The following is a 14839-nucleotide window of genomic DNA, read 5'->3' as shown; positions in this document are numbered from 1 at the left end:
AACCTATTATATTCTAATACCACATCATAAGATGATGAAAAGATGGTGAGAAGATGATGAGAAAATAAATGATATATAGACTTTAGTAATATGATACCATATTGCATGTAGTGCTATGTCCAAGAGACAAAATGAATGGTATAAATTAGAGAAGATATATAGTAGTATTGTCTTAAGAAAAAATGGAGATCAGCATTAGAGAAGATACAGTTCCCGTGATTCATGCATGTTAGAATGCCTACAATTAATATGCTGCACGGTTTTAATTGGAAGGTGATTGGGCATCAATTGATTCATGTTTCTATTATCTATATAAGGTATGCCTGACTTAGCCTCTAGAGCTGGAAAGCTAAGCAATCGAGCGAACAATGTCTTGCTGAGGATTCTATGCTGGGGTTCATATACCATTCTATCTTACATGAGCCATGCAATTAACGTACTGCAGCTTGGTTTAACGTCTTTGTTGAATGCTAACTTCAATAATTAAGAAATATCATTTATCATTATTTTAATTATTAAACTTTTATAACATTTTTTTAATATCTATAACAAAAATAGTTATAGGATGTCATGATAATAAAAGAATAATTAAAAGGATGAATAATTTTTAATTCTTTATTATTAGCCTATTAGGTAGGTACGTTGTGTAACTTGGCTGTTACATCAATGGTATTGCTAGTCTAGCTTTGAAATATCTAGCCAATTGAATATTTTATACTTTTTCGTATGTGACTAGCTAGCTTACGAAACAAATATTAGATCTCCTAAGATAATCATAATATTTGTGAATATTAATAATAAAATAGGTATTGAATATATAATAGCGAAATAATTTGATTTAATATACTTTATTGAATTTTAAGAAATGAGAGAGAAAAAATTAAATAAAAATATTATAAATTTAAAACACTATTTAAATATAATTTTTGTTTCAAAACTTGAAAAATTTGTATTATATTTTGTGTTTTGTTTAAAAATTTGAAAAAATCGTAATGATTAAAAGAAAAATTTAAAAATTTAAAATTGAAAAGTGTTTTACGTTTAAGAGATGTTTGGAAATGAAATATTTGAAAAATATAGTAGAATTCTTAAGAATAGTTGTATTCCCAAATGTGCCCTTAACGATAATTCCCTCCCAACGTCAACTATGCAATAATTTTTATTTTATTTTTTCACTTTAAACTTTGAAATTAATATTCTTTCATCTCAAATTTCATCACAAGTTTTTATTTACATATTTTATTTTATTTTGTATGAAAAGAGTTAATGATAAATGATTGAGATCAGTGATAATCGAAATGCAATATTTGATCGAATTCCGTACTAGTTCATATATAGAAGATTGTACAACGCAATTACAAGATTTTTCGTCCCTGTTTATTAGGATAATGGAAGCAAGAATTTGTAAGATGGGGTCTCTTATATCCCAAAATATATTATCTATGATTGAGCCAGCTCATGAAGTTTCATAAAACTCCATGGGAACGATGTTTAAAGAAACAAACGTATTTAATGCTGCTTTCCACACTAAAAGGATCATCTAACTCGGAATGGGAAGTGGGAACCTATGAACCGTGGCTTGAAACTCTGTACAACTAGAGACGAGATAAAAAGACCACCTCATCCTGAATGTAGGCATGCAGAAGTTAAAATGGAGAAGAATGAAAAGAAATAGATATAAAAAGGTAACAAGCTCATCTCATATTTATTAAAACAGTCGCTCTGCACCTGCAATGTACTATCAAGCATACTATAATTACCATAAAAAATAGGAGACTCCTACACCAGCCTTTGAGCTTAAAGATCAACGGCTAGCTTCTGTTGAGTATTGACAATTCACATCTAACCACACTAAAATGTCAACAGCCAGCAGCTTTTAGAAAGTGATCATATGGACTTGATGCTGGTAGTTTGAAGAAATGGGGGTGATGCTGATATTCTGCTGCACAGGGCATTGGAACAGGGCCAGGTGATGGTTCACATGAATTGGCAGTGAAGTTTTGGTCAAGGAAAGGATTGCCAGCCTGCATTTTCATTTGAGTTCACAATATTAGAAGCTTAAAAAAAAAAAACTTGTGGATATTGGTAGCCATGTTATAGAAGTAAAGGCACAAGACAGAGCATTAGGGTCTCTAAATCCAAACATACACCTTTTTAGAACTGATCATATTTTAGATGAAAATTGGAAACTGGAAGACTATATCACATACCGCATGAATCAATTCTAACTAGAAAGGAAAGTGCATAGTGCATATGACCATATATCATGCAAGTACGATTTTAAGTTTTCTGGAGAAATAAAGTATCTCAATGGAACCCACATCAACATGGGGATAGGATGCCATCTTCTTCACCTCAGGCTCATGATTTTGTAAAGTGAAGTTCATCCTACTTTCCTGTATCTGTCGTGTAATCATCACATTAGACATCTTCTGCTGCTTTCCCATGAGTAGTGTCTCACAATGAAGGGCCATTTCCTTGTAAGGCACATCAGGTGCATTTGAGACTGAAATTCGTCCAACTTGATGTGCTGTCTCCAAGACCTGTACATTACAATATACCATAAATAATTATTTTGTGGGATACTCGCTAGAAAACTGAAATAAGAGAGCATGAAATGGTAACTTACTGATTCTAGAAGTTGACTGACACTCAAAAGATTGGGACTTTCCATGGCCAACTCTGAATTATGTTTGGTCTGACTTTCACATGAATCATCCTCTGTCGTAAACATTGGAACAACCTGGAAGAAAACAATAATGTCATGCAAGTCCCAAGGGTTAACAGACATGGGGCTACAAGACACGCATGATAATTACCTCCTTAAGAGGTTCATTACTTTCAGAATCAACCTGATGTATGCTATGTGGACTGCCAATGAGCAACTGGCTTCCTAGTGGACAAACTTGATTGGGTGAGAATTCTTCGAGCAGCTGCTCCCTTATAGTGGACAATTCAGACTGCCAAAAAGCCAAAATTTATTTGCACTTGAAGATAAGGAGACAATTTTCATTGAAGCAATCCAAGATGGTTAAGCAATTTGTATAAAACTTTACTTCTGGCAAATGATCCAAGCTTTTCAAAATCTCAGAAACAAAGAACTCCCTAGTTTGGTCTTCAGTGATCTCTTTTTCTGAAAGATATTTTGAAGCTGAATTATCATCCTCTTTGGATCCATAAATATTAGCAGGATGGTCGGATCTTGATTTAACAGCTTGTAACTTGCAATCTTCCACCACATGCAGGAATGGATCAACCTGATCCAAGTAGTAATATTAGGAAAAAAATGAAAAAATTTTACTTAGGAAATATTTAGAACACAAGTGAAATGACAAGCAGCCATAAGTGTTGGCTCTCCTTTACTTGACAAAGTAATGCTGTTCATGTGCTTGATAATCATCGGCAGTGATTCATACCTACAGTTTTATAATTAATTATAATTGACCTCAAGCACATGAACAGGAGGAAGAATGCATTGAGTCATTGTCAATGTTCAAGAGGAGGACGACTGGTATTACCAGTGATCACCACTTCATCAGTTTTGACTCATACTTACCATTTTATCTGAAAGTGCAGCCTTGGCAATATGAACAAGAGGAAGAATATTGTATGCCTTAGATAAAAATAGAATCATTGAAGCTGCCAAAGTGAAGAGAGATCTGCGACGGGAAGGTGGTAGTGACCCTGCAATAGAAGTAGGGATACAGCTTGAGCTGAAGCGTAGAGATCCCATTAACAGGAAATCAGGCTGGTTCATTATTTGCTTCATGAGCATGCAAGAAATTGGACAAGAACAGTATAAATAGAATAAAGCACAGGCTAATTGCGCCCAATCACTTAAAAAATGTCCAGTCACTTTTGAAGTTTAAATATTCAAATGGCTGTATATCTACATCTGCCAATAGCATTGCATAGCTTGTTAGTCTAGTATCCCTATGTTATGCACCAAGTTATAAACGTCACAAGAGCATGTGATATATGTGCCTCCCAGCTAGTTTGAATATAAAGTCCAGACAGATGGACACATGGAAGTGATATAACAATGACGACTTTGAGAACTGACCTTCTTGAAGAGAAAAGTTTCGTAAGAAAAATGCTAGCTGGAAACTTTGAACTAGAACTTCATTACTGGAATTCTGCAGGACAAGTAAACCTAATAGAAATGAAAAATAAAGCTCACAAAAATCATAATATTTTTAATGTAGCCAACAGAGTAAGTTCATCCACCGTCATTTCTAATTTGAATTCAAACCCAACTAAAGAACTATTTAAGGCTCAAGTAACAAGATAGTCCCAAAGTATGGATTGATGATCCTCCCATCCTATCACAAGATGACATATTACTAAAATTTAGTGCTTAGTTAAGCAATTCCAATGGCATGGCATCTTGTGATAGGATGAAATTAACATGCCATATATACTCCCATAATACCTAGCAATTTTCTTTAAGGCTCAAATTTCACAAATAGTACTCATATTTTCCAAGTTATATCCCATGGCGACCTAGTAAGCTGGAGGTACCATTGAAGGTTTTAGACTGCAATTAAGTGCCTACATTTCAAAACTTGCAGTAAGTACCATCTATTGGTTATGAAACGAAATTTCTAGCTATACCAACAATAATAAAAATACCAAGTAGGGCTTTAAATTAAGCAAATCCCAGCTAACATAGGATTTGTTGTCTTTCAAAATAAAATAACATTTAACTCGCTGACAAGGTTTGTCACTAATTGTACAAATGGAAAGTTTGGCTCTCATTCACGGGCATGTCTACTGATGAACCCCTGACAATGTTTTTTTATTGGTAAACAAGATTTTATTAATCATAAGAATAGGCAACAGCCCAAGTATACAGGAGCATACTCTCGACAAGATTAAAGCTACTTTGACAGGTGTTTTGAGGTTCCCAGGCCCCTAGCCAGCATCTAAAACTACTATGACAATACCCTTGAGATACTCTTGACAAGATTAAAGCTAGGTTGAAAAGCTACTTTGACAAGTAATTCTATAGCTTGAGATATACTTGGCTTCCTTGTTTCACATAATGGTCAATTAGGTTGCATCAGTATCCCCTCGTTGTGTGGAACACAGAAATATGTGAAACACTACTAAATTACAATGCAAACATGCTAGGAAGAGGGATTATTATTATCTGAGAATCAATATCAAAAGAGAAGAACATGACCGAAAGCATAGAGGAAAAGCACAAAATCTGTTCATGTGGCAATTATTACCTTGGCCCGGGAGAAAAGCAATACCAGACTGTATGTATGAGCGATTGCTTGATAGTTATCGGGTGTATTTTCAGGAGAGATGGACTGAGCCCAAATTGATGAAAGCAAGAGAGTAATCTGGTGGCTACTCAGCCTGAGGGAATTAGACTCCTGAGGTTTAATATAGATAAAAACATTCAGTTACAATTGAAACTAAGAGCACTTTTCAACAACTGATAAATGGTAGCAGTGAACATTTGAATCTTTCAACCACAAATGGTCTTGGATATAGATCAAAGCCTGAAAATTATGCCATGGCTCAATGGGACAACCAGGGAAGGCTAAAACTAGAAGAGCCCTGTGACATGATAGATTTGGACGTCTAAGATGGTAAAGAAATTTCCAAAAACTTACAGTCTCTCTATTTAAACTCTTCACATTATTTCCATCAGCTGTCATGGGTACAGAGGGACTTCTCATACTGCAGACCCGACTGTATGATGGCTTCAACATATTTTCCACCCCATTATTTATTGGTTGCTCCTCACTAACTCTATTATCTTTGCTATCTTCACATACAATTTCCGTCAAAGAAAACTTCTCCTTCCTTAGCTTCTCAAAAAGAGCAGCTGAAGAAGAAAAGACAGAGACAGTTCTTGACAGTGTCCGTGGAAGATCGGAGGCTGTCTTTGACTCAGAAATAGATGAGGAAGGACGAGGGAAAACTGAAGATGGCACAAGAACAATAGAAAAAGTGCGATGAGCTCCAATTCGCGTTTCATAGTCTGGATGGACCATAGCTGGGAGTAACTGGTGAAACAAAGCCTCAGGGAAAGCCTAAGACAAGACAGAAATTTTAAATGCAAAATTAGACTTAAAATAAAAAGTAGCTGAAAATGAAATTCGCATGATCTTATAGTTTCTGCTTCTTGCCTTATTTTGATATGATAACTTGGGCAAAGAGGCTACAATTTCAGCTGTACGATAAACAGCTGAAATTGTAGTTCTGGCTATCACTGTAATTGTTGAGATGTTCTCCAACATCAAGGCCATAACCTCAAGAATTGGGCCTGCTTCTCCAACCTGTTGGCCAATTGCTACTCAGTTTTATTTGAAAATTCTACCCATGATGGCAGATATCAGAGAAATATAACATAAACCCATTATAGTATTTTCAGTGAGAAAGAAAAAATAAAAAGCAAGCATAAAAAAATAGTTGTAGCTCAAGTTCAAACTACGAATCTTCAATTTAAAGAACCTTGGAGATTACTAATACCTTATGTGATAACTGCACGAGGCAGTCATCCACTGCTTCCCCAAATCTTCTATTCCATTTAACGATGTCAGCTCCCAGATTCTCATCATTGAGTAAGGAGTGCATGCTCTTTCGCAAATACCTCATGGTATCACTTAATGCACCAATTATTGCCATAGAAGGCTCAACCTTTGCATCTTGAGCAAGGGACGTGGCAACCCGAACGATGTCAAGCTGCATGTCAGGTTGTTTAAGGACATTTCTATGATCAAGATGTTTAATTAATGTGGAAAGCAAGAAATGTGTATTTTGCCCTGAAAAAGGTACAGAAGGTAAAACTCAGGAGATATTAACCATCAAAGTACAGCTGAAAAATTGAACCTGCATGGAACCTCCAAGTGCTAAATAAGCAGAGAAAAATACCAGATTTATCCATTAAAAACTGCAATTCCTTAAGGACTGGGAGGGCAAGACCATATTCAGGAGACCACAAATTCCCATTATCAAAGTATCGGAACAAAGATTCCAGAACACGCCGCATGGTTGTAGCCTCCTTGGCTAGCTTTGCCAAGTTATACAAACTGATCCTGGACCAAAAGCACGGGTTCTTGGCATCTTCCCTGGGGAAGAAACCAAATAGAAATCATTGACAGGTGAAGGATTACATACTAAAAAGTCTGAAGCATTTGAAAGATTTGGTGCCCAAAGAAATTACACTGTCACATTCGCTTCACCCTTCTCATTCACAATTGTCTGCCAAGAAGGACCCCTTGTTGTGACATCAGGTGAAGAAGAGAGATGACTTTCATTTTTTAGCACATCTTGCACACAATGATTCTGACATTCCTTATCGTGATCCATGTTCTCTAACTTTTTAGTGCGACTTTCAAAGTTCTCCAATACTACTGAAACAACCTATTTTTATTGAACATAAAACGAACAAAAAAAATCCAAAAGATGGCATGGGTTATTAACTAGAATTTAGTCCTTAAACAGTAATAAATAAATTACACTTTTCAAGCTGTAATTTCTGGTGATAAATTTTGAAGAATGCAGAGAATGTACATAGGAAAGATGAGAGGAGACTATAAGCTTGTGCCACGCAATATTGGAAATAAGTTGTGATAGTAGTGCCAAAGTAAACCATATCGTAGGGATATGGGAGATCTAAATTTAGGTAAGATATAACCACACCACTTAGAAAAACTTGGACTAAGATTGGAATGAGTATGAATCTGCTTACATTATCAAACTCCACAGAAATGTGAGAGTATTTGCCCATAAACCAAACCTACAGAGCAAAGTAGATAGTAAAATTTTCACTAAAATATAATAATATAGAATACCTAGGGTATATATAAATTTCTATTGGACAAAACAAAATTGAGATAGAAGATATGCTTATGTCATAATTTCAATATATTCTTAAGGTAACATGATACAAAGGATACACAGTCCAAACAAGAAGAAAACAAAGAAATGAAATATGAGTGGGTGTAGTAAGTCCAATAATTACAATGAACACAAAGGTAAATGAAAGAAAAAGTTTAGAACAGCCATTACATAAGCACAAACACAAAGAATGCAGCCATAAGGCACTTGCTAGCAAGAGCTTGTTCTCAATTTTGCATGGTTAAATAATATCATGATCAGGATCAGGCCATCATTAATCATTCAGAAGATTGATAATTTCTATCATATGCATGAGGCGAGAACCACACGTGATGATGCATCCTAATTGTGGTGCATTAGAAACCTTCATCATTACATCTTATAAAGATATCTAATGCTCTAAGAAGAACAAGGAAAAGAATCCCATCATATCAATTTTTGTTCACCCATCCCAGAAGTCATCATTCAACATATCATTGAGAAGTATTTACAAGGTACCCCTGATAGCAAACCAACAGACATATTAAAGAATCCCGAGAAAATCATTCTTAATTTATCTAATGAATATGCAACAGGTCAAAACATTAATGCTAAGGGAATTTAAAAAGGGAAAAGGAAAAAAATAAAAGTTAAGAATTTGTGTCATATGCTTCTTTTAATCTCTCTCTCTCTCTCTCTCTCTCTCTCTCTCTCTCATAAGGCTTCTTTTAATCTCAACCTCAAAAGGATGCCAAAAGGCTTTTATGAACCGAAATGTTAGAGGCAATTAGCCACAACATGTTAAAAGTCTTTGAAACATGAAACTGAAGTCCCTATGAGCTTCAAAACAAAGAACATATACGGGAACTAAATGCATTTTTTAGAACAATGAAACTGTTGCGGAGTACATCCCCCCCTCAGTGAGAGGACTTATATGAGTGCCTCAAGACATATATATAAATAAGAGCATTGATTTTTAAATTTTTCCAGTTCAAACCAATGCTAATGGTGCACCCACTTTAACTCATGTCTTGACTCGCAAGCAGTTTATGTATTCCATATCAAACACTCCCCTGAAAACCATAATGAGTAGCAAGAATCATGTCCTAAAAGGGCAAGAGTCATGATCCTAAAGGCCACCAGCAGCCACAGTCAATATCTAAAGTATTACCAGTCATGTGCCTGACTAACAAAGTATCTTGAGATACATTTTCTACATGTCACCCCAGATCCTCATTTTCAATCAATACAGAGGGTGTTGATCTAAAACATAGGTTATTAGACCTACTTTCTCATTAGGACCTGATCTGCCCCTCGCAGAAATCACCTCTGCAGGAGTTGATCAACACCTACACATATCATCGCAAATCAATTCTGCACCCAAGAAAAACAAAATCCTAATGGAAGAAGGGCTACCTGCCTGATCTCCATATTTGAGTGTTCCCCATGAAACCAGCTATTTGCTCTGACTGTCATCACAGAGACACATGACAACAGATGCCATGTACAAAAACTAAGAGGTTGTAAGCATATTTTTTAATGCAAGTTCATACAAAGCCCAGGCATTCTCTTGGTTACTAGGATCAGCCTAAGTCAACAAGGGCTTCCAAAGAGCTATCCTTCTTGTCTCATCAAATAGTCTTAGGATTGAACAGAAAAAGTCTTACATCTTTTTTATAAATTTAAGACATCCACTGATCCAAAGCCATTGATCCATCATGTCATAAGTCATTAAAAAGTTAAGCAGCCAGTCAACTCCATCAACCTCCATTGGAGACCAATACAAAGTTGATTCAAACATTCACTGCACTAAGAAATATTCCTTAATAAGAATTATAAAACTGGAAAAATGGATTACAAAAAACAACCTAAAATCCATGCATTAGTTTAATTGCAAATATGTCATCATTAGCTCAGAATTACTCCCTTTGGTTGCTTAGAAATTAATGGAATAGAAAATAATTAAGAATTTTATAACCGTTAGATCTTCATTGTTTGAAAGTCACCCGTATCTTCATTATTTGAATTTATTTGAAATTCTCTGTTTCCTCAGACCAAACAAAGAATGATGACAATACTGTGTTTGAAAAAAAACTAGCAGCTTAATAGATAGAATACCATTGAAGAAAGGGCTTGGAGGCCAGCTGAACGTAGACATTGTTCCCTTTCATCCTCCCCCACTTCTTGAGCTAATTGAATCAATTTTGGAATAAAGCCTTCTAAATTAAACGTATAAGTCCCGTCGTGCTGCCAAAGTCAGTATGATGAAATATGAGTTTCAAGTTTCTGTAGGAAGAAACCTGATATCTGGAAGTGAATTACATGTCAAACATTTAGTGAATAAATTATCAAGATTTAACTGAAGGGCCACTCAGGGCACCAACCTGATTATTTACAAAGTCAAAAAGGGTATGGCATCCTATAATTCGCATTTCATCTTGTCGTGTTTGATCAAGCAGAGTGAGCATGATGCTTAGTAAGCTACTTGCAAACAAAGGCCTGTGAAATTGTCAACCTTGGGTGAGTCGACTTTAAAGGTAGTCTTGTAATTTCCAAAAATTGACCATTTCATTTCTAATTTAGTCCCAACCAAATCATTCCAATATAATTTTACGAGTCTGATATCTTAAAAGGAAAGATGAAGAACAGAAGAAGGATAAACTCACATTTGCTCCTTACAGGAAATTAGTAATTTCCTGTAAATACACATCGCAATTTTCACAGATTGAAAATTCTCGTTTCTCAATTCCTTGTAACACCTTTGCTCAAGAGAATTTGTAATCTGATCACCAAATTTACAACTATCATTAACAAAGCCACAAATTTCAACTATTATATAATGTGGTTAAATTTCTCGATATAATGTGGTTTCTACATAATACAAAAATTACATAGCCAAACTCTGAAACTATTTTTAACATTTTGCTTGCATATTTCTAGATTGATTTTCGGAATTCATCAACAGGAAATTTTATAAGATTGGTAAGCTACTCATGCCATGGGACTTGAACCCGTACCCTCAAACTTCATCCCATCTTCAACAGAAGTGCATTTGACCGCCAAAGGCAATTGGCAGCATGAAATTCCCTAAACATTTGTTCCTCCAGAAAAATCATGAATCACCAATGCCAATAACATAGAAAGTAGGAGAAAGGCATGAGGATTTAACTATCAGATTGATCTCACTGTAAGGCAAATGAAGTAACAGTCTGAGATATTTTATTTCTACATAAACTTGATCAGAGCTCCACCTCAGTATTAATTATGGCACATATATCTCAGTTTGATGCAAGATGATCTAAAACTCTCTCATCAGAATCAGTGAGTCTCCTTAATTGCAGTTGATTTTCTAGTGTGGTGTTAGCGTCTTTGAAAACTATAACAATTCTATCAATTCCCCTTCCCTACTGGATTTTTTTTATATAAGTAAAATGATATCTTATTAATACTGAAATAGGCATAGCCCTAGTATACAGCCCCCCCCCCCCCCCCCCCCCCCCCCTTTTCTGGATTTGTATTCATGTCTAACAACAAGAAATCAGTTTAGTTGGCATTAAAACACCAGCTATTGGGTAATAATTGGCCATCGATGAAACTTGATCAATATTGGAAGGATCTAGCTTGAGTTTGGGTATGGTTTAACCTTCCACGACACAATATTCCCAAAATCAATCTCAGATAATCAATAATTCAGCAGAATATGGCCAATCCACGGTTCATTTCATGCAGGGGTAACCCATTTTGCACGGTAAGTTTGCAGTGAATGACCATAGACCTTACAATTCTGTAAAGTTTGTTGGACCCTAATCAAAAGTCAATTTCTTCTCTTTGAAGGGGCCGTGACATTTTTTTTTATGTCGGTGATTCAATAGCCATTATCCATCACACTCTTTTTCTTTAGTTTCTTATGATTCATCTTTGATCAAGTTTTACTTTCTGCTTCACTAGAGAGTTTATAATCTATGATGAGTTCCCAAGAGAATTATAAATTGCAAGAAAACAAAAGTGGGAACAAAGCTTATAAATATTATCTCAATGAACTAGAATAAGTGTTCAGAATATATGACCTGAATTAATCATATCCAGGAGCAATAACTCTTGGAGAACCTTTTCAACTACTACTAGATAATAAGGATTTCTACGATCCAGAATCGAACACCAGCTAGTTTCAACTTACACAGTAGGCCTCTATTAGCATCAATTAGACACAATGCTTTGCAAAAACAAATTTTACCTTTGGGATACGCAAAGGATTTTTGGAAGCATATTCACAAAGTTTTCCGATCTTCCGATCATTTGGTCCTTCCTCCTACCAAATTATAAAGAACAGATAATGACAGTCGGTATACAGAATGATACTACAGAAAGAAAGATTGCATGATCAAACATGACAGAGATATACTCATGGTTGTGAAAATTGTGATCAAGCTACAAGAGAACCGTGCTAATAAAAGAAAGATCTGTTTTCTTTTTCCTTTTCTACCAATAACTAATCAAGTATTTTCATTGGAAAGAGGTGAATTCCAATGTACACTGTAAATAGGGAAATCATTTGTTCATTCCAGATGTATCGCTTATTTTTCTTTCTTTCCTTTTGCCATGTCATTGCAGATGTGTCATGCTACTTAATTGGAGTTAGAATAAAAACTTACTGCATGACTTACTGAGTAGTAACAACACAAAAAGTTCAAAATAGGTGAGAGCAAAAACAGACAGAAGAGGATATTTTTTACAGGGAGCAAAGAAACTAAAATTTGACAGTGTTAAACTGAGACAGTAACCAATCAAGATGTATGAGTCCCCTAAACCTAGTAAGTGGAAGTAGAAAATTTATTAGTGCAGTACAACATCAGGGGGCCCTGCATCAGGTAACCTACAACATAAACCAAATTTCTTACATAATAAAGAGAAAAACAAATGAACAAACAGAAACTATCTGCCCAAGTTTGGAGGGTCATAAGCATGTGGACTTCAACATTGGATTCAAAGTACCACGAAACAACCCCTAGGGGTGGTGTAGTGGTCCTGGGGCAACTGTATAAACCTGGCGTTCTTGTTCAAAATTCCGGCCATCGCACATTTGGGGCCATCAGACTGGGGGAATTTCCCCTTGAATTACCAAAGGTGCATCTGTGGGAAACTCTTTGCCTAGTGCCTGTACACCCTAGGATTAATGTGGAATTTGTTCCCAGATACCCAGTATCCAGTACCAATTGCATATGTTATTGATATTAATAAAGGGTTTATTGTTCCACTGAATAGAAAGGCTTTCTAGAACATAGGGGAAATCATCTTCCACTAACATATCCCGAGTTAAAACCCCTAGAAGGTGCTAATTTAAAAAGCTTCACTTACATAATAAAAATTGATTGGTCAAAACTCAAGCATCTAGACTAATTTTTTTCATATATGCAGTCTATGAATTCAGACAACACGTTGCCAGGTGGCCAGGACAACTCTACTGAAATCAATGCCTCTGTCTATTTAGGAGCTTAAATCATGGAGGCAGCTAAACGTTTTCTATTTCTGAAACCAACTACCTAAAGTCCTAATCAGAAATATGAAAAAGAAAGATATTTCGCACTCTCAAACTGCCATTGTGTTTTCAATTTGTACCATAAACTATGAAAATGGACTAAACCACCAAATTTTTGCAATTTTCACCATCGGTTAAGATCCATTAATTAAGATGATGTTACAAATAGGCCAAATTAGCCTGTTTAGTAGTTTAAGGTGCAAATTGCAAAAGCAGTAGTATTTTGGTGTGCAGAGGGCAATTTTCTAAAAAATAAAACAATTTCTATTCTAGTACTGCTAACTTGCCATGTATTCCTCCAAAAGAAGCTATTTTTTTCACTTAAATTGCAGTCCACTAAAATAAAAGCATTAATTCACCAAGTGCGTGATAATTGGGTGAATGTGTGTCTTAAACATATCAACCAAAAGACTACCATTTGAACAAGAAAACTCTAAGCAAACCCATACCCTCTGAACACATTAACCGCCACAAGGCCCAGCTCAATAAAAGCAGCCAACACCAATATCAATTTAGACAATAAAAAAGCAACAATCTCCTTCATGATTCTTTCCTGACCACAATTAAAGATGACAATTTCATGAAACATTAGAGACAACCAAAAAATACTGACCTGATTACGAGGAAAGATATCGGCGATGAGCTTCTTATACCTTTTGACAGGCTGTCTAGACCTCGCCCGCAATGCCGGGCAAAAGAAACAAAGACTACCGCATACCGGCAAAACTTGCCTCGAAACAACACCCGAAACAGCGCTCATTTTTCGGATTCCCAGTATTTAAAATGGCAAGGAATTGAAGTTGGCCTCAAACCTTTTTCATTCCCTTCAATCCAATAAAAAAACTCGGATCTTCGGTGCAGGAGAAGGGAAAGAGAGGGGCAGATACTAGCGGGTAGCTGTCAATCCAATGGCCAGCCTGTAATTCAAAATGTGGGTCACTCATGACCTCCAAATATATGAAAACCCAAACCAAAGCAATGCAAAAACAAAACCTTTACGAAAGTAAACAAAAAGGGTGGTAAGAAGATTGCAAGAATGTATGAAATCTTCACAGTTTCAGATAAAATGGTATTGAGCTTTGATCGAATAAAGATTAGATTACCTCCAAACAATGCCTGAAAGAGCAGGCCAGAGGCTGGCAATCCCTCTAAGCCCTTAAAACAAAAGTACCGGAATTTCAGGATATACTACCTCTATTAATTATGCCCTCTCTCTCTCTCTCTCTCTCGTTTGTTTTAAAAAACTAGAACTTTAACGTGTCCACACGTTAAACGGTATTCAACGTGCGGGTCCCAGAGATCATGAACGTTGTTATTGAATGAAATTTGCGATGTCCCTGGTTTATGTTTCCTCGGTTGGAGAGGTAAAGCGAGTCGTTTGATTTGTGGGGCCCACGATGACTCGGCAGGTGAAGTTTTGGAACTGAAGACGTACTGTCATGACAGTTAACTTTTACCCGCCTT

General features: G+C 35.9%; 1 protein-coding gene across 8 annotated transcripts; it reads right to left on the bottom strand.

The window, feature by feature from the left end:
* Positions 1-1426: 1426 nt before the first annotated feature.
* Positions 1427-14630, bottom strand: LOC122278063 (protein SEMI-ROLLED LEAF 2-like). Of its 8 annotated transcripts, XR_006229281.1 has the most exons (21): positions 14479-14630; positions 13989-14292; positions 12074-12148; positions 10506-10621; positions 10224-10338; positions 9958-10086; positions 7712-7759; positions 7184-7383; positions 6892-7088; positions 6490-6782; positions 6147-6296; positions 5628-6050; positions 5235-5384; positions 4064-4136; positions 3557-3684; positions 3057-3257; positions 2820-2960; positions 2630-2743; positions 2322-2543; positions 1761-2024; positions 1427-1625 (listed from the first exon to the last, which is right to left on the bottom strand). XR_006229281.1 is itself a non-coding variant. In XM_043088138.1 (20 exons), the coding sequence occupies exons 2-20, from the start codon at positions 14133-14135 to the stop codon at positions 1860-1862; spliced, it is 3087 nt and encodes a 1028-aa protein (XP_042944072.1). In that variant the 5' UTR covers positions 14136-14292; positions 14479-14630; the 3' UTR covers positions 1679-1859. The 8 variants fall into 8 exon arrangements, 7 of the variants coding, with proteins under 7 accessions (XP_042944072.1, XP_042944073.1, XP_042944074.1 ...); XM_043088138.1 differs by lacking the exon at positions 1427-1625 and having other exon boundaries at positions 1679-2024; XM_043088139.1 differs by lacking the exon at positions 1427-1625 and having other exon boundaries at positions 1679-2024; positions 2355-2543.
* Positions 14631-14839: the final 209 nt, after the last annotated feature.

This window comes from Carya illinoinensis, chromosome 10 (genome assembly GCF_018687715.1).
Source record: "Carya illinoinensis cultivar Pawnee chromosome 10, C.illinoinensisPawnee_v1, whole genome shotgun sequence".
NCBI lineage: Eukaryota > Viridiplantae > Streptophyta > Magnoliopsida > Fagales > Juglandaceae > Carya > Carya illinoinensis.
The sequence above is the reverse complement of the archived record's forward strand: the minus strand, read 5'-3'. Positions and strand labels throughout refer to the sequence as shown.

What these genes read in the sequence shown, in the direction of transcription:
- LOC122278063 (XM_043088138.1), bottom strand. Translation starts at nt 14,135, where the DNA reads ATGAGCGCTGTTTCGGGTGTTGTTTCGAGGCAAGTTTTGCCGGTATGC. An exon ending in GTAATGAACCTCTTAAGGAG is followed by an intron (nt 2,744 to 2,819) that starts GTAATTATCATG and finishes GTTTTCTTCCAG; the next exon opens with GTTGTTCCAATGTTTACGAC. An exon ending in CATCCTATCCCCATGTTGAT is followed by an intron (nt 2,025 to 2,321) that starts GTGGGTTCCATT and finishes ATGAAAATGCAG; the next exon opens with GCTGGCAATCCTTTCCTTGA.